Here is a 20692-nt window from a genome sequence, read left to right as displayed (position 1 = left end):
GATAGGTAGGAAGAGGAAAACATCCACTTTCCCAAAATCCCTAAGACAATCTGACTCTGTCAGGAGGAGTCATACGAACAGACTTGGGGTTCATTTTACTGAAGAAAACTTGAACTATCAAGCCCTCTGGTGTAAGGCGTGGAGTAAAGAAATCTGGATCAGATGGCACCAGCCTGCAGCAATTAGCAACCTGCCGGTTCACTGGGAGGCAGGAACAGGGTTTAGACCAGGTCTGATAAGAGTGTCAGTCAGGGTTTCATTAAATGGAAGTAAGGGTTCAGATGATGTTTATCTGGACAGCAAAAACCTCTGTTAGTACTTTTGTTTCAACTTCCATACTTGGAAGTTGTAAGTCCCAAACCTTTGCTACACATCTCATTATCACAGCAAAGGAGGCACACTCTTCAGTTGGTGGTCCAAAAGGAGGACACAGCCTAGTATACAAACCTACTGGCATCTTTCAAATCAAAATATAAACTGGGCCTTTTTCAGCATAATTGGTGCAATTTGGACGTGACGACTTGCTACTTAGGAGGATTATATGTATTTAAATAAGCATTAGATGATGACCTCATACAAAATAATCTCTTGGTAAATGTACTGGGAAATAAATTATCTTCTTGTTCTCACCTAAAGGTGACAGGTTGAACTGTTAACTGTGTATTTACTAATTTTAGGAACCTGGACAGATTACCTTTGGAGGTTTAATAAGAAATTGTCGATGGATCCACCCGATTTGGATTGGCAGTAATGAAATGAACACATATTGCACTTTGGCATTATGTACATTTATGTAAAATTGATGCCAGGGTGGTTTTGGTGGATGAAGAACAGTTTTCTGATAATATTTCTTTCACAGGGTGATGGTGATGATTGTTTGAACTATGAGGTCTACTTTAGTATCATCTTTGGTGGTTGATTGTTTTTCTTTGCTGCAATGGAAGATATGTTCGATTGGATTGTGATATGCTGTATGTATATATTCTTGTCATTTTTTTCCTTTCCTCTATCTTGTCTTTTTATTTGATTTTTTTCATCGTTATTGAGAGTTTGAGCATGATATGGCCAGGTTAAATATGTGGATGTTCATGTTGGGTCCGACTATGACACTTACCTTTGTTATAAGTCTTCTTATTTTTAGTGCAACAGTCCTCATATCTTTATGTATTTATAGGTCCCCTATGAATTGATTGTTATATATCTGGAAAGGTCCTGAGGAAGGTGGTCTTTACATCTTGAATCCACCGAAACACGCGTCAACCTAGTGCGTAGTCTCATGTTCCATTTGGAGACTCTGGTGCTGGCAGCAGTTCTCTCTTGCCAGATAATACTCAACTGTGTACAGATATTGGATGAGTGTAGTTGATGTGAGAATGTATGATTTGGTGTGACTGTAGTATGATTGTATGTATTTATTTCTAACCAGGGGAACTTATTTTTCTTTAGGAATTTGTTTCTCTTTATGCATTTTTCTCAGATTTGGTTTCATGTTTTCTGTTTTGTAAATAATCACTGCTATAAAAGAAATGCATTTGTGAGCCGAGAAATCCAGAATAATATGTCATTGTGCTTTTTATGTGATAAGGACAATAATTTATAAAAATGAAAAGTTTTTGGTAAACTACAAAAATATGAAAAATGAGATGAAAAAAAGAAAGTGAAAAGGTTTTTGATAAAATAAAATAAAATAATAAATGAGATGATTAGAGTTGTTACTGTTGCATTTCCTGATGTTTTATGAAATGTATAGGAACTATGTTCAATGGTGAAAATATGACGGTCTGTGAGGGAAATATTTGGGGCCAGATGTAGGTCACCAAATACCGGTCGGTAACGGACGATTTCGGCCGTTACCGACCGGTATTTGGTGATTGAGATGTAGGGGGCCTTAAATTTACCGATTCGGTATATTTACAGAATCGGTAAATGTACCGAATCTGTAAATTACCGAATCGGTAAATTTACCGAATCTCAAGTTTGTGATGTAGGTGGCACTGAAAACAGTGCCACCGGCCCTTAAGAATTCGTTATTTACCATGACATACTATGTCATGGTAAATAACGGATTCCTGTGTACATGCACATCTGTGCATGTACACCTGTGCCATGTGGCACACATACATGCCCTTAGGGCATGTATGTGTGCCACATGGCACACAAGCCAGAATCAGGGGTGCAACAGGGTGTCAATGTGACACCCTGTCCACCTTGCAAAATCGGTAATTTTACCGAATCGGTATTTACTTTACCGATTCGGTAATTGACATTGATTTCGTTCCCAGCCTCTCATGGCCCTCCAGTGGTTTACACTTGCACCTCGCCCAAACTCCCCTCGTAGTGGTGAGACTCGCTCACTACGCACCGTGGGGGGCTGGTCAGATAAAATTGCCAGGGCTGCTTTGGGTTCCCAGTCTGACCATGATTGTGAAGAAAAAGCATGTCAACTGAAGAGGAAAGTAGGAGTGAGCTCTGGACCCGAGTATGAAGGCAAGGAAAGAAAAGAACTGACACTGATGGTGCTTATATGCGCCTCCATTGTCACTTCCAGGTCTGAACAAAGTCTAAGAGGAGCCGCTGACACAGAGGAACTTTGCTGGTAAATTCTTCTGGATACAGTCTAGTGCCTGAGGATTTTCTAAAGGTAAGAAAACTGCAGTTACAAAAATCCATCAGAAACTGCAAGGACATTTGCAGCTTTGATGGTTGCCGCTGATCAAGTAGAAACTCTTTTCCCAATATTGTCAAGACATCTGTCTACTCTGTCAGGGGGCACTGTGCAAAGAGCTTAAGGATTCATCAACCTTCTTTGTGCTGCTTGCACTACTACTGAGTCCACTTTAGAATGTCCTACTAAACATGCTGATGTAGTATCTGGAGCGTTGTGCTTCTTTTCTAGTTTAGGGACCACTGCAGTACAGTTGCTGGATTCTGCATAACCTTAAGTGTGGTAGATGGATGTCCCACTGATGATATTGTTGTCAACAGTTCCTTTATTGTCAACAAAGATCTTTATTTGGTCTTGTCTTTAAGCTGCTTTGTCAACCTCACTATTGTAGACTGAGACAGGAATGGGATTGTCAATTGTGGAAGTATTCTGGTTTTCAACAGCACACTTCTTGCTGTAGTGGAGAAGTGTGGCTCAATGGTTAGAGCAGGCAGACCTTAATGCAGAGCTCTGGCCAGGGACCAGGGTTTGATTCCCGCCTCGGCGGGTCTCTGGCTCATTAATTCCCCTGACTGGATATTCTCGCCTCAGTGCCTGTTCTGATCATGGGTCCCACGCTGCAACTCTGGGCAATAGCTTGCTTAGTATCCACAACGGCCCCAAAAGCGCTGGGATGCCTGGCTGCACCTGGGGGGTGCCCAGGAGTGGACATTTCCCAGGAAAGCCAGGAAGGGTTCCTAAGCGGTATACGGACAGCGCCGGGACACCTCCGGTGGAGGTAGCTGTGCGCTTTACAAATTCCGACATTTACATTTACATTTAGTTGACGAGTGAGCTTCATCGGAGCAATGTTATGGTTCTTATTAAAGGTGAAAGGAAACATGAAGGTGAAAACTATATTTCCTGTGGCTCTGAAAATGGCACTTTTGAGTATGTGCCTGCTTGGTGATGAAATGAAATGAAATGAAATGATTCGTACTTGTAAAGCGCACTTATAGTCATGAGTGTCTTGGCGCTACACGCATACCGCTGTGGAACCCTTCCTGGCTTTTCCCTGTGAAATGCTGATGATGGTTCTAGTTGAAGCTTAGGCTTCTTGTAACTCTGAGTTACCTCAGCAGATTCACTATGGTGCTTGGATTCCTTCATAGTTTGTTTTGAGTTAGATGGGTCTTCTGTTCTTGAAACCTTATCTTGACAGTGAGACCTCTGATGGGTTTTTTATGTCTTTGAAGACAAGCTTAATTCCTCATTTGAAATACCTTCCTCCCTTGATTTCTGAAGCCACAAGAGCTTTACCTTCCTATCCTTTAAAGTTTTTATGGAAATCGTTCTGCATCTATCGCAGGCCTTAGGCTTGTGAAATGGGTAGAGGCGATACATACAATCCTTATAAAGGATCATCTGGGTCTTGTTTGTGCTATATAAGATAGCTAAATTGTTATATCAGAACATAGCCTCTTTTTGGAAAAAGAGCCACAGGGTCTATTTTTGGTAGTATCTGACAAGATGAAATGTGAAAAGAGTTTAATAGCTTGTTAACCCCTTCCACGCTCATGACGAGCTGGGCTCGTCATGAAGTAGCCTCCTCGCACGCTCATGACGAGCCCAGCTCGTCATGATGGGTGGGATTTCCGATTTCTCAGCACAGCAGGGGAATATGCTGAGCATCCATGGGGTTAAGTAACTACAGTTATCAACTAACCAGTAAGAAGAAAACTGTAGAAAAAAAGAAACATACGGAGAAAAAACTGAGGGGAGCTCAAGAGAGCCTATTGCACACACTATGTGTAGTAGAAATCTGGTAGACTTTCAGGTTGTGGTCTTCAGACTGATCGGTTCAAGTTTAGTTCATTTTAAATCATACGACTTGGCTATTAAAGATACATTGTTATAGCTTTAGGACTATAACATAGAACATCTATTGTAATGTTAAATTGAGATTCTCAGCTTAAAAACAGAAATGATTCAAGCATGCATGAAGAAAAGAAATCGGAGGCAACTGCTGTCAGAGGGCCCTCCCTACGCCAACTGAGAAACATACATAAACCCCTCCACATCACCAATCACATGCTTTATACTATTGTGTCACCCTTGTACCCCCAATTGTATTACCTGGCATGGTGGGCATCATTTGCATGGTGTTCATTGCCTGCATCCCCCCTGGCATCATTCCACCCATCATTGGCATGGATGAATACCCAGGCATCTGTCCCATGGCAGGAAAACCTACATATGAAAAGAATGGACACTATGAGCAACTGTTGTGTAGTACACCATCTGAACCCAAAGGACCATATCACCAAATGAAGGCCTTTTCCATCTATGATTCACCTAGGATCTGAAACAACATCTCCATATCCATAAGGACCACCCCAAAGCACCTCCAATTTAGGAAAGAGTGGAAGACACAAAACTTTTAAAAAAACAGTATTGCAGAATGCAGTAACAATCCATCAACAAACTACCTTTCTTATCACTCATTGAATGTATGGTAGTCTTGGACCCTATACAGTGCTCAGCTACCATTTTGGCTAGTTTCACATTATATACATAACATAAATGAATGCGCAATAGCACACAAAAATGCCATGCAGCTCCACACCACACCACAAGCCAGGGACAGAGAATATGCCAGCTCGTCATTCCTTTGGAAAAAAGTCCAGTTTCAACCAGAGACAAGTGAACTCACAAAAAGTACAGAATGGGTGTTACTAACCCACCGAGTAGCTGGGCATGAGTGGAATGCCTAGAAGAAAGCAATAAGAAACATGTTAAAAGCCCAGGGCTCCATAATACAGTAACGGATTGTGATTCCTGCGGTTGTATACTCTCTTTTACAATAATCTTTGCAGAGCGCCTAACTCCTTCTCACCACTATGATTTTTTCCCACCTGCGTCTGTGCCTTTTTGACTTCTGTCACTGTAAGCCATGCAGGGCAAGCAGCTCTGCCTCACCCATCTTTCAACATGGATGAGTTATATTTGACTTTACAGGCCCAGAGGCTCCCTCTGGCTCCAATGCCTATTTGACTTTGCATTACTGTACGATCTACTGGGCATTGAGCTTTCTCTTCCTCATGCCTGTTTGAACTGAATTCTATTTCAGTAATCTCTGTAGGGCTGGGAGCTCACTTTTACCAGGTACTTGTATTACATGCATTAATGAGAAGCTGTAAAGAAGGGAGCTCTCTGTCACTTCTATGCTTCTGTGGCACATGTTCATGTAAACCACATCAAATTCCTACTCTCTTACCCCATACCTAAGTGGCTTGTTACTGTGAGGTCTGAAGCATGCTCCCTCATCGTATGTGCTTTTATGATCTTAGAACTGTATTCTCAGTAGTGATTTACCTTTAGACTGTGTTCTTGGTGCTACTGTAAGCGCCTTCTAGTGTCCCGTACAGATTGTATGACTGTAAATATACTGGACAGGGAATGTCTTGCACTTGTGCCTACATTAGGGCCAGATGTAGGTATCCAAATACCGGTTGGTAACGCCCGAAAATACAGATTTTCGGCCGTTACCGACCGGTATTTGGATACTGAGATGCAGGGCATCTTAAAATACAGATGCGGTAATTTTACCGAATCGGTAAATTACCGAATCAGTAAAATTACAGAATCTGTATTTTGAGATGTAGGTGGCACTGTAAAGAGTGCCACAGGGCTTTAAGGATTCGTTATTTACCACCAACTATTAGTTGGTGGTAAATAACGAATACCTGTGTATATGCAAATCTGTGCATGTACACCTGTGCCATGTGTGCCACATGGCACACAAGCACTAATCAGGGGTGCAACAGGGTGTCAAAGTGACACCCTGCCACCCTTGCATTTTTCGGTATTTACTGAATCGGTAATTGACATTCATTCCTATGGGCATCCAGGCCCATAGGAATCAATGGCAAATACCGAATCTTACCGATTCGGTAAAAAATACCGAATTATTACCTACATCTAAGTTACCGATTCTAAAATACCGAATCGGTAAAATTCGGTATTTTAGAATCGGTAAATTAGATTTACCTGCATCTAGCCCTTGGTTGTCCATGTAATATGCTCTGAGAAAGGGATGGAGGGTGAAGGTATGGGTTGATGGAGTTTTCTCTTTGTCTACTTCCCCTACTGGTGGAACCCCCTTCTCACCTCAGACTCACCTGTATAGGATCCCTGGTGGGTTGGTCCAATTTTGCCACCTCCCTTCATGCGCGAGTTCAGTGGTCCGGGTCTCTGCAGCTCCTTAAAGGTGAGAAATCAGGTCTGAATCTACTTTTTACCCAACTCCAATGCAATGAGAGTGGACAGGCTAAGAGCAAGATGAAACAGGAAGCTGAAAGGGTGTCGTTTTATGGTAGCAGTCACTCATAGAGGGACTCCTTATGATCACTGTAGTGCAGAGAGGATGGTACATGCATGGGCTGGCTGTGGTACAGTAGTGCACGTGGGACTGTAATCAATCTAGATATTTAACAGGGGAAGAAAGGTTAATGTGTTTCAGAGGAAACTATCATGGACAGCATGACTATTGTGATAGAGACTGACCATGAACAGAGAGACAGTGTGTTCATTGTGGTACAAAAGAATCTCGTGTAGAGAGACAGAGAATGTGTGCTTTAGCAACGTTTCAAAAGCATATTATTACAAGCAAGTTAAAGAATTAAGTTTTGCTGCCTTTTTTCTTCTAGGCGATAAGGTCCTGTTACTGAGGCTCTCTCGAAAACATTGCCTAAGTGCGAGATGGCTGTCTAGGAGAATGCCAAAGAGGATTGACTTTGCCTTCACCTTGGGGTAAACAACTTCTCATGCAAAGGGCACTGATGGAGACGTTTATTTTCTAAGACAATCTCTACAAGAAAGACTGGAACTGGCCATGTAGTGAGACCCAGCTTAGCCCTCGCAACGAGGTGTCCGAAAGCTTTTGCTGAGACACAATTTTCACATCATGCTTTTTAGATGCCATGTTCTATGTACAGAACAAATTTGGAATGTGATTATGAGCATGAGAAAAGCAGATCTTTTTAGATTTCATTTTGCTGTCCATGTAGTAAAAGTGCAAAGCGTGGTTCATTTTGGTTAACCCCTGTCGTTCATTTTAGAGACTTGAATTCATTACACTCATTATTAAGGATTGCCCTTTGAGCAACTGCCAGTGTCAATATTGTGAACCAATGTGGAGTGAAATGAATACTCCTCCTTCATTACAGTGAGCAAGCAAATACTTCAGTGGAGCCGTTGCAAACCACATCATGCTTAAAATCTGGCCTTGCCATTCAGTAAATGACATTTGTGGGCAATTAAAGATGGAGGTCTTCTGTCCTTTGTAGGCTTGCACCTCTACATTCATAACCATGTGTACAATACATTGTGCTTCGTGAACAATAAGGAGGGAGGACTTATAGTAATGGTATGAAATGATCACTTTGTTCTGTGTCACAAATATGCACAACAGCACAAAGATTTTGGTTGCATCACCAATGCAACACAAACACTGTGTTTTGATGAGGCCAGCCCAGTAATATATCTAGCACCAAGTCTTTATATACGGGATTCTGCAACTGTTACAACTAGGCTTAACATCCACAACCAGAAGGTTCTAACGCCTTCTGGAGCTGGGATAACATTTCTTACAGTTTGGTAAAACTAACGAAATATTTTGATGCAATTCAAATAATCTGCACCTTTCTACATTAGAGTGATCTTAGGTACACTCATTTGTAAGTTGTGAGATATCTTCCCAAGTCTTAGGTGTAGTTACATTGGTATGGTTTGGTTTACAGTGCCAACACAACAGAACTTAAGAATATCACAATTTATTTAGGATACAATGATAAGTCTGGCCTCTGTCCTAGTTCCTCAGCAGTTCTTGTAGCAATGAGGGACAACTAAATACGTTTGAGCCCTAAAACCCAAAAGTGTAACAGGATCCTGTACAAAGAAAGTTATGGTTTAGGGCTTTAGATGCCAAAGACGTGGGCATAGGACAGAGCCTTGAATTGAATCAAAACATGTTATGAATTTCTGACCCAAGAAGATGACAGAGCAGGAAAACAAAGGAGGGAAGAAGTACCAACACAGAAAAAGCCAGCCCAGAACATTCTGCTCTCCCGCTGCCCCCCTGCATGCACATAAAAACAAAGAAATGTTGCACTGCACAAGGGACAGTAAAAGCTCGGTTCATATTTTTTCAACCAACGAAATAAGCCACAAATATCTCTTCATTCGGTTGACCAGTAGTACTTCAGTGCATGGATTCACCACTCAAAAAAGGGCTGGTTGATTAAATATAGATAATGAATCAGATACATTGAGAAATCTTGCTATTGGATTTGGATCACCTTTGCATTAAAGATTTGTGCTGGAAGAACTAAAGTACAGACAGGCATTAAACTCACTGTAGGGGATGTTGTCACAGGATTGAAGAGGTTGTCAACATAGTTGTCAAGCCCAGAATACTCAGCATTGTTTTGAACTAGGATAAAAAAAAAACAGAGCCATATTAAGAAACATTCCACTATTTGCTGGGTCTCTCCACCAATATATACAGAATTCTGCACATGCCACCTATCAAATATAGGTACTTTTTACAACTGCTTCTCCATCAGCAAAGAGACCTTTGAGAATATGCTGGGAGATTATGTCAAATTAAAAAAATAATTTCACATGATGCTGCAGCGATATGAAAGTATTGTGTTATTGGATGATGAATTTGTTATTATATGCATGTATGCTTTTATGATTTTACTACTTGATATCGAATAAAGCTCGTTTGATTGATTGATTGATTGATTGATATGGCAGTAGGACTATCTGGGGATGGGCTCATGATTGCTAAAAGGCTATCCGAGGTCAAACGCTGGAGTATTGAAGCTCACAATGGGTTCTACCAAAGACTGAATTTATGGGGCATCAAAAGGATCTTATTTTTTTAACTCCTTTTATTGAACAATACAGCACAAGACACAGCCAGTTTGTTATTTGCTTGATACTGGTGGGTTACAACATTAGTATTCGGTTTGTTAACTTTTACAATCTGTAACATTTCCAGTCATATGCACCTACCTCTTTTCATTCACCAGGCGGATCCACCAGCCCCGCTTCCCTCCTATCCAGCTCAGCTGCTGGTGACAAACAGATATCGCCTCTGTATATATTCCATGCCACCCACTTTCGATCCCATTTTTTGGGGCCTCCCCTGTTTTTGAAGACGTCTTTCTCTGCTATCATAGCCCTGTTCATGTCTGCCACCCAGCCTTTCACTAGTGGTGGGTCCACTAATCTCTAAATTTTTGTGCTATATTCCGTTTTGCAAGCGCCCATCCCAGCAATGCCCATGATATTTCAATTTGTGTTAGGTCAGTGACTTCCCATATGTTTAATAAACAGAGTTTAGGATTGGCATTGAGTTTTTTTCCCCCCGCACTTTCCATTTTTGATGTGATCGCTGCCTAATATGTTTGAATAATTGGGCATTCCCAAGTCGTATGGAAGAAGGTTCCCTAATGGGAGAAATGTCATAGACAGCGTGTATCAGCTCTCCTCTTCATCTTAACCAGGACTATTGCCAATAGGTAAACTAGGTGTAGGGTTTTAAGCTGAAGTAGTCTAAGTCTCATGGGAATAGAGATTTCCCAGGGTGAGGCGAGTGCATCTCACTAGTCATCGTCCTCTAAGTCACCCAGATCTGACTCCCATTGCTGCCTTAAGCGTATCAGTGGGTTTGGTCGATTGTTGAGCAGCTTTTTATATTTTAGGGAAATAGCTTTCTTAGTCATATGATCCAACAGTAGTCTATCTTCGAGGGGGGATGCTTTGGATATTGAGCCACCCTCCAGTATCGCTGTTGTCAGGGCATGGCTGATTTGTAAGTATCTAAAGGTTTCCGCCTGTGCCATCTGGTATTCTTTCTGCAGTGCTGCGAAAGATAGTACTCCGTTTTTAGTTCACATGTCTCTCACTTCCAAAATACCTATCAAATCCCACTTATCGAATCCGGGGCAAGTGCTCAGACAGCCAAGCCACTGGGATTCCCAAAGGGGGTAACCTATGTAATCATCTTGTGCTACCCGAGTTTTTTGTGACCCAATGCCAGATTTCTATTTTATGAGTCATTGGACCAGCGAGTCGTAAATTATTAGGGTTGGTATGAAGTGCCCTTCGATATCCTCCCTGTCCCATTAGCCACTGTTCCGTATGAAGGCATGGGTCCATTTGCGGGCTATGTACCCATCAATTGATTATCGTCATTTCGGATGCCAAATAGTAGAGTTTGAGGTCAGGTAATGCGATCCCACCATCATACCACCCCACTGTTAATTTCTGCATGGCGATACGTGGTGCCCACCCATCTCAAAGCAATGTGAGCAAGGCACCTTTGACAGTCACAAAATAGGAGTCTGGCACCCTGTAACGGGCATTTTGTAGTGCATATAAAAAAACGGGGTAATGCCAGCATCTTATAAAGTGCTGCTTGCCCTGCCACTGACCCTAGGGTCAGTGGCAGGGCAGGCCGGTGTTTGATGTCCGCTCGTAGCCAGTTTAAAGGACCTTGCAAGTTGGTGTTGTAAAACCAGGTAGAATCAGTGGTTACATTGATTCCCAGGTATCAGAACCCGTCTGTTGCTGCGAGGATGCCATATTTTTCTATCAGTCTAGGTTTTTCCCCTTGTAATAAGAATAGGAGGGATTTCGACCAGTTTATTGTGTAGACTTAGCGTCTGCCAAAAATTCTAAATATATGTAGAATACAATGTATGGACAACGAAGGCAACGCCATATATACCAGTATGTCGTCTGCATAGAGGGAGATCTTGTCCCCATGATCTTCTGTCCTGTATCAAAGAGCCACCCCTTACCCATATCGCCAGCAGTTCTAGTACTAACGCAAAAATTAACGGCGATAGGGGGCACCCCTGTCTGGTTCCTCTCCCCAGGTGTATTTGCAGCAATGTGTGTCGGTTTACGACGATCTGCGCTTGTGGCTCGGTATATAGGAGCTTGATCCACGTGATAAAATTAGGGACAAAATCCATGCATTCCAGTACGGCGAATAGAAAAGACCCTTCAATGGTATCAAAAGACATCTTGGCGTCTAGCGACAGCAAGGCTGCTTCTTCGCGGATGGTGTCAACCTTGCCTATCACCCCACGGAGGCGGCATCGATTTGAGGCAGTGTTGCAGCTTGCATAATTCCTGATTGATCGGGGTGCGCCAGATTTTTAATTAGGGGGATAAGCCTATTAGCTAGTACTTTAGTGAGAAATTTTGCCTCTGCTGTCAGAAGCGAGATGGGCCGATAGAATGTAGAGTCCTCTGTCGGATTACCTTCTTTATGTATAATCGTGGTTAGCAGTATCTCTGCTGGCAGATGTCTTTTGTTTAAACTCTCTGGATACATTTGGCGTAAGTGGGGCATCAATTTTGTTGCCGCCATCTTGAATAATTCAATAGGAAGCCCGTTGGGGCCCATGGCCTTACCCAAGCGTATATCTTTATTAGCTAACTGTATTTTCTCTGTTGGGAGATCTTCCTCAAGGGAGTCTCATTCAGCTGAGGAGAGACTATTGACTTGAATAGTGGCAAAAAGGTTACGGGCGTCAAGGGCCGTGGTTTCTGAAACCGATGTGTAAATCTTATCAAAACAATCAGCAAAGGCCTCTGCTATTCCCTGCGGGTCATTTATTTCTACTCCCTCTTCTATCCTCAGTTGGCAGACCCTTCTCTGTTCCTGCTCTCTTTTTTCAAGCCATGCTACCAACGTACCCATTTGTTCTCCAAGTTTGTATATTTTTGGTACACTGTCTTTTGCCTAGACTTCGCTGCCTTAGTGAGCAGTTGCCTATAATTTAGCTTTTTGGCCTCTAGCATCGGTTTGAGGGAATCGTCCATTACCTGAGCTAAGTTCTTTTCACCTCTTAGGATTTCATCCTCAAATTGTTCTAGTCGATTTATTAGTTTCCTTTTGTGTCCCACCATTAAGGCAATCGCTTTGCCCCTAATAACTGACCCATAAGCTCCCAAAATCATTTGTGGCGAGGACACGGAGCCTATGTTTTCATTAAAATATAAGTCTGTTTCTTTTAGCAGTTCAGACTTAATATGCAGTATTTTTAGTGCCCAGGGGTTAATTTTTAAAGTTGTGTGTTTTGGTTGGGTTCCGATTTTCATTCTTGCGAGCACTGTGGAGTGATCTGAGATTCCCCTTGCCAAACATCGGGACTCAGTGAAGTCGGGAAGATCCTCAGTGTGGGTAAATAAATAATCTATGCAAGATTGGCTACCATGGGCCCCTGAATTAAAGGTAAATTGTGGAGTATTGGGGCTGAACTGTCTCCAGATATCGCCCAGGCCGAGCGCTGAGAGGAAATCTGCTAGTTTGGCCCCGTTATTGGGTCTCTGCAGGGGGGGGTGGGTGGGGGGCGGGTCACCGATCAAACAGCCCATCCATTGTTAAATTAAACTCTCCTCCAATAACTATTGTGCCCACAGGAAGATCAATGATGAGTTTACTAAGGTCGCTTTATGTGGCTTGTTGAAGTGCCGGATAATATATTGAGGGGTTTCCCTTCCCACGTACCTGTAGCCGCTGCAAACCTACCCTGCTCGTCTGTCCATATGTTACTGACCATATAGGGGCAATTTTTGCAGAGAAGGATACCCGTATCCTGGGAGCTAGTGATGAATCCTGCGTGTGCGATAAGTTGGAAACCTCGGCTATTAAGGGCTTTGCACGAATTGCCGATAAAGTGTGGAAAAGTAAATTTTGCCATGTTCTGTGTCCCTACGTGTCCTCCATCTTATGTTATGTGTGCATGATTAATATGCATATGTATCCCCCATGTTCGATTAAAGACGCAATTACAGTTGTGTCCATCTCTAGTATGCCAGTTTCCAGTTCTCGTGAATACTACGAATATTAGGCCTATGTAAAGTTGCGTTGCCACGTTTCTCAGTGTGCACGTTATTTCATTGTAAAGTCCCCGTTTTCTAGGCCTCAAATGGGCCCGGACACCAGATTCAGCTTCTGTCTCCTGAACCCTCGCTGAGGAGCGATACAGCCCCCACCTGTATCCTCGACCCTTCACTTACTTCCTGCCTCACAGTGCCCGGCTCAGCCTGGCTCTGCCTCTGAGTCTGCCAAGAGTATGTTATGATTCTAGTTATCAGTTCAGCCCTCCTTCTCTGCATTCCTAAGCTACTGAATTGCATCAATAGTTTCCGTCATCGTCTAGCCTTTACGTCTCCATGTAAGAGAAATACTGTATTTAATGGTCATTTAATATTCTTCAACGCACTACATGTAGAATAATGCATGCAGCAGTCTTAGAGTCTGTTAGCCTTTCCCCTCCTGACTTTTAGTTTATATCAACATGTCCTCTAAACATAAGATACTAGATAGGGTTTAGGTACATGTCGCCCTGACTCTCCAGACTTCAGTCTCTGCTCCTAGCACAGAGTTCATAGCCCCCAGCTTCTCCTAGTAACACGTCATTGTCAGTTTGCGCGCACCATTAGGTTAGAGGTCCCGGCTCCTTAGGTAGCCCCCTCCATGTTTCCGCCCCATTTATGACATACTCTGTTACGTTTACATCACATGTCTATGTATACGCCTCCTGTTACACCTACTTTCACCCTTATCTTTCGCGACTGCTATTGACCACACCCACTGCTCCGCCTATTGTATTCACTGTAATGCAACTGTTTTAGTATATATGCTTGTGTACTGTTATTAAAGTTAGCGCGCTCATCCCAGATCCAGCCCCGGCAGCTGCCGGGCCCTGTCATCCTATTCCTGTGCAGGTTGTCCTGTTCCTGTCCTTTATGCTGTATTAAACCTGCAAACTCCTACTACCTCGAATCTTGACTCTTATTTATTGAGCTATCTGTTATTCATTTATCCATTCAAAAATAGAGGTATTATTTATTTATTTACCACATAATGGCGCCCGAATAGGGACTTGCCCTTTCCCCACGCGCCGGTGAAGCCACGCCGGCCCCCTGACCCTCTGCAGCCGTGACGGAACCATACCGTGCACGTGCAGATATTTCTGCTTCAAGTATCCCTCAGGCCCACGGAGGAGACGGAGGTGGCGGTCCAGCATCCAGACGAGGCGGTGGAGGAACGCGGCGAGTCCCGACCAGAGCCCAAGCCGAGAGTCCAAGGTCCGAGGTATCCGGAGGCCCACCCGTAACTGAAGTCCGAAGTTCGTCCGTCCGGCGTCGAAGCAGTCCAGTCCAGTCCGAGGCTTTCCGTTCTTGCTGCCCGGTGAGTACCATTGCTGGGGTAGTATCTAGACAGGGTCAATCTAATTGACTCTGGTCCGTGGGTTGGTGGTACACAGACCCAAAACGAAGTGTCCACTTTGGTGGATGCGGGTCCTAACGTGTCTCTTTATGAGACCGGTAAGTTTCGTACTGTTTTAGCAGTACATCTAGTTTCTGTTCTAGTCAGTTCTGTTTCTCGAGAAAATTCTGTTTTCAGTATTCCAGGTAGTATTCTGTTCGAACTGTTTCTTTAAATGTTTTTCATGTATTGTAATGTCGTGGTATGAATGTGGAGTAATTATCGTGTTCATTGTGTATTGTATTGTGTCTAGATTACAGTTCAGTCATGCCCTTATTTTCTAAACTACGTCAGTTAAAAACCAGAAAAGGTCTGCTAGAAGCAGCAGTTCCTGTCCCGCCTAGGGACAGTCCAGGTCATTTTATGTATCAGAAGCATGGCATAAGTGCCATATTATATCTAGATTTATGGGTGGAGTACACCAAGGAATTAGAAGAAAAGTATAGATGGCCCGTATCGGGTACATGGGATGCCGAGTGCATCATGAGAGTAGAAGAAGCATTATGGAAAAAGAAAGCCAGACAGTCACAGAAAGATGCCATCGAGTTATGGCGTAAAGAATCTCATAGAAGAACCGAAAAAGAAATCAGAAAGTCAGAAGTAAGTAGAGAATCCTTAGAACGAGCCCAAGAAAAGGAATTAATCGAGATAGGTGAACGAGTCAAAACCGAACAGTCAGACAGACAGAGGCATGCCCTTATTAAGGGTATGTATCCTCTTCTTGCCGATGGCTTGCCAAAAGCGACCCCGGAGGCATCCAGTAATTTTCCGCCACCATTAGTTCCGATCAAGCTACGTCACAAACCGACCGCAGCTGATATTTTCATCTCGTCCTATTTGGACGACACAGTCCCGGAATATGCAAATCCTGTTCCGCCAGTCCCTGTAAATCAGGCAATTCCTGCTCCCCCAGACACCGGGGCACCCTTTGCAGTACCCGCTACGGTACCCCCGGTCCAGCCTACATTACAATTTCCCACCGCACCGGTACGACGAGTATCAGTCGACGATTCTAGTTTAGGGGCCGCAGGAGGAGGTCCTCCTGGTACCCCGCCACCACACCAACGTAGAACGTTGGCCGAGTTACATGAATGTGCGTTACAGCGTACGCCCAAATATAAGTCCGTTGCAGATATCCGACGAGCTCTCACTGAATGCCGCTATGATCCAGTTGCAGGTGATGATAGTACAGTAATATATTCCATCCGTGTAAGACGGGTGACCGGGTATTTGGACACCCTACCGGATATGAAAGGAGATCTAGACAGAATATATCGTTTCATCCGTACAGGGGATGATCCAGAAAGTATTGGCGAAGCCATGTCTCAAAGGAAAGCTGAGATCCAGCTCATGATATTAAAGTTTCTGATTAATTGTCTAATAAGAGAACAAGATTATCCGACTAAAGATCCGGCCGAAATGAGAATCCTGACAAGGTGGAGTGATAATATAGCCGAGGGTAAACACAGGACACTCAGTAGTATAGAGAGTATGTACAAGAAAATCCGTAAAGAAATAATAAGGTTACACGAGAAACGCAAAGAAGCACTAGTAAACAAGAAAGAAAATGACTCTTCTACTGAAGAGGTAGACGACGAGAATCCCACTAGAATAGCGTATGTAGGTAGAACTAGACTTTCCGACCGACATTCACGTCTAGATTACAAGAAAACTGTTCCTCATCCAGCACCAGAACAAGGTTCTCTAGAACAAGTATTTCAAGCTACCGATCACATTCTGAAATCACGAATCGGTTACAGTGAGTTAAGTACTATGCATGAACAAGAACTAGCCCGATCAGCAGTCCGATGGATTACTGATTCTACCACTTTTCCAGACGAAATAGTGGCACAAATGTTTCTGAAACTGCCTCCAGCCGAGCAACGACTGGTGGGTATGTATATGATTCAGCACCTCATTACTCTGTATGAGGGTCAACATTCTGATCCAGGTCCGTTACACGATGTCCTGAACGAGTTACTCCAGTATAGATGGAAAGGTCTAGGTACCGATTTAATTAGTGTTATTCTAGAACAGCGCCACAAATATAGAACGTTTTTGAACCCGCATTTTGTTCGTCTCACCCCCAGAAAGTAAACCCTTTTACATAGATAGACAGAATCCGTTACGAGAAGTACACCCAGTCAGGACAGCAGATGGTGAAATGCAACGAGTGTTTGTTTACACCCCGATTACAAAGATGGAACTCTTAGAGATGAAGAAATTAATTCCCTGTCATGACAAAGTTCCAGCAGGGTTCCACCGAGAATTAAAAGACATGCTCCGTATGGGAGAATACACGTATCCAGATATTATTAAAATGTTAAAGGTCCTGTTGCCCGCAGGGGTATACGAGAAACTCAAGGAAAAAGAATGGGAGGTGGGAGAGAAAAAGATCGATTGGGCAGTTCTCGAAGCTGAAGATAAGATACGAGTACCAGGTACCGGTCTTGGAGAGAAATGTAAAGAATTACCTGAATTATTGATACAAGTTTTGCCCAGATTATTAGCCACTAAAAAGGAAGACTGGGATGCAATCTCAGCCTGTAAACAGAAACAAGACGAAGACACTAGTGATTTTTATTCTAGATTCGAGAAATGCTTTAGTATTAACAGTGGCCTCAAGACAAGTAGCGAGTCATACCCTCATCTCTTTGTTACTAAATTAGTCGAGAATTCAAGTCCACAAGTTAAGAACCGAGTTTTGAAAGTCGAAAGTACCTGGCAAGCTAATACCCCGTCCCAAATGTTACAGATGCTTCAATATCACCAGAATAGAATCAAAGAAGAGCAAGATCATGAAAGAAAACGTATGAAAGATACGAAAATGAAAGTACTAGTTGCACAATCTGTTCCTCAAGACAGTCAGAAGAGGGGTACGAATCAAGCCAGTCATCCTGCAGTTCCCGTTAAAGGGACCTGCAATTATTGTAAACAGCCAGGTCACTATATAAACGAGTGTGCAGTTCTGAAACACAATATAGCTACTGGTAAAACTAAAGAAAGACCACGTCCGCCTAGACAAGAACAAGTTTCACAGACTTCTCAGCCACAGAATGTACAACAGACAGTTCCAGCACCGCAGCCTATTGCTGCAACACAGCATGTTACACAGCAGATGTACCAGTATGCACAGTCCGAATATCCAGAGTATCAGCCATATTCATGAAACAGCCTAGAGAGGGAGGTAGGCTTGCCTCTCATCGAGATACCTGTAGATCAAGAGGGTCCCTATGTTCATAGTCAAGTACTAGGGAAAGACAGAAAGTTTCTGATTGATACAGGGGCAAGTAGGACGACCATCAGTCACGCCGAAGTTCCAGGGGCTCCGCTCTCAGGCTCTAGAAATGTTTCCCTTGGATTTTCAGGAAAGCCTATTGTAAACGAGATATCTAAGCCAGTTATTCTAGAAGTAGGTCCATTGTCCCGCACTACTGATCTGTTACTTACGAAGTCATGTCCAGAAAATCTGTTAGGTATTAAAACACTGAAAGAATTAGGTGCAGTTATTTGCTGCTCCCCAGAGGGAATACGATTGTTCTTACGTGACTTCAAGGGTCACTATGTATTACGAGATTTTGATCCAAGATTATCTAATGTTCCGCAGCATCTATGGGCACAAGGTCCAACTGATGTTGGTTATATGCAAATCACACCCCATCGTGTGACTCTCAAACCAGGTGTAGTGTTACCACGAATCAGACAGTACAGATTGCCACCTGAGGCTGTAGCAGCCTTATCCAAAATTATTGACGAGCTCATCGCTCAAGGAGTAGTTGTAGAAACTGACTCCAATGTATGTAATTCTCCGATCATTCCAGTCATGAAACGTACTGATCCAAATGCACCCCCAGTATATCGATTAGTGATTGACCTTCGAGAACTCAACAAATGTATTATTCCCCAGTACCCAGTTGTCCCAGATATCTCTTCCCTATTGACAGCCATTGATTCTGAAGCCTCATTTTTTACAGTCATAGACCTCAAGAACGCATTTTTCAGTGTCCCCATTCATCCAGACAGCCAGTTTCTTTTCGGATTTTGTTTAAATGGAAGGAGCTATATGTTCACACGAGCTCCTCAAGGTTTCACAGAAAGTCCTAGTATTTACAGTCAAGCACTTAAGAGACAACTAGACAATATTCACATGCCAACTGACACTGCCCTGCTCCAGTATGTCGATGATCTACTGATCACAGCCCGTTCTGAACGTGCTTGCGAGCGAGCATCCCTTACAGTCTTGTATTTCCTTGCCGAGATGGGGCACAAGGTGTCCCCTTCGAAGCTTCAATTCTGTGTCCAGCAAGTGATCTATTTAGGCCACTTACTGTCCAAGAGGGGTAGGCAGTTGACACCTGACCGTATCCAGTTAATAGCGAGTCTTCCTCAGCCCAAGACCCAGAAGGAGGTACGTGCTTTTATCGGCCTCACTTCTTATTGCAGACAATGGATTCCTCAGTATGCATTTCTAGCCAAGCCACTGATACAGTTAACGACACAGGAGGCAGCCGTATCGACTGTCCTCCCTTGGACATCTGAACATACACTTAGTTTCAATGAGTTAAAGAAAGCCTTATGCCAAGCTCCAGTTCTCGCTACACCGAACTACAGTAAGCCTTTTACACTTTTCGTCACTGAACGTGAAGGTACAGCATTATCTGTTCTCACACAAGATCAAGCAGGACAATACAAGCCCTGTGCTTATTTTTCGAGCACACTAGATCCTGTAGCCCAGGCGCTGCCTGCGTGCCTCAAGTCAGTTGCAGCCACAGCACTAGCTATCAGACAGAGTGATTCCATAGTGTTAGGGCATTCCTTGACAGTACAAGTTCCACACTCTGTGGAAGTTCTTTTAAACCGAACACAGACTCAGCACTTGACAATTGCACGTTTAACAGGTTATGAATTGACACTGTTCCAGCCACACATAGAAATCAGACGCTGCAACGTTCTAAATCCTGCTCAAGAACATTTCCGAGGATTTGAAAGACTGCCAAAGTACTATTCTTAAGGACTGTCCCGCAAAAGACTATGATACGAATCCCTCCCTGTTAGAGAAAACTCCGCAGCAGGAGTATAAGAAGAAATTAAGGTCTAGTAAAATAAGTCAGCCAGTTTGATTGTCTAAGTCCTCCCCTAGGTGAAACGGTTAGACCGGTTTCTGACATGTATAAAATAGACCCCCACAGAGAGAGAGTTAGTGAGAACTCTAAAAGTTGCACTATTATTTTATGTTTTCTGCTATATTTTAGCCTTATGTTTTCCTGCACAGGTTATGCATTTTATTTGTATTTTCCAGCTCCTCATGTAAATACGTCTTCTATTGCTACAGTAGAGCATACGTTTAGTGATCTGCCTCCTCATGAACTTTCATATCGTCTTGCTATGCGTAATAATTCTTTTATCCGCATGTTACATTATTCACACCAGACCAGCAATGCCACTAATTGTTCGGTGTGTGGTCGACTCCCCCCTTTCCAGACACCGAAGGGAGTTCTGCCACTCTTTCCTTATCCATTTTCACATAATGGTTCGTGTGGAGCATGGTCCACGTTAACGTCATCCTCAACAGATATGTCTTTTCTTAATAGTACATGTTTTCCAGACAAGCAAGGTCTTCCCCACAGAACAGGGTTAGATCTAGAAAATGAAGTTTATAACTTAGGTAATTATTCTTCGAATTT

At 43.1% G+C, this 20692-nt stretch overlaps 1 protein-coding gene across 2 annotated transcripts in view; it reads right to left on the bottom strand.

Annotated features, from left to right (window-relative positions):
• Positions 1–20692, bottom strand: part of MYO15B (myosin XVB) — an 810836-nt gene that overhangs the window by 494505 nt on the left and 295639 nt on the right. Inside the window, exons 11-14 of one of the 2 annotated variants that reach the window (XM_078654532.1) lie at positions 9061–9137; positions 6826–6907; positions 5385–5414; positions 4781–4894 (exon numbers count right to left, since the gene is read on the bottom strand). In XM_078654532.1, the coding sequence (XP_078510658.1) occupies positions 4781–4894; positions 5385–5414; positions 6826–6907; positions 9061–9137 (303 nt within the window). The remainder of the gene's footprint in view (positions 1–4780; positions 4895–5384; positions 5415–6825; positions 6908–9060; positions 9138–20692) is intronic. The other variant, XM_078654533.1, reaches the window with a different exon arrangement.

This window comes from Lissotriton helveticus, chromosome 7, assembly GCF_964261635.1.
Source record: "Lissotriton helveticus chromosome 7, aLisHel1.1, whole genome shotgun sequence".
In the NCBI taxonomy this organism is placed as follows: domain Eukaryota; kingdom Metazoa; phylum Chordata; class Amphibia; order Caudata; family Salamandridae; genus Lissotriton; species Lissotriton helveticus.
The sequence above is the reverse complement of the archived record's forward strand: the minus strand, read 5'-3'. Positions and strand labels throughout refer to the sequence as shown.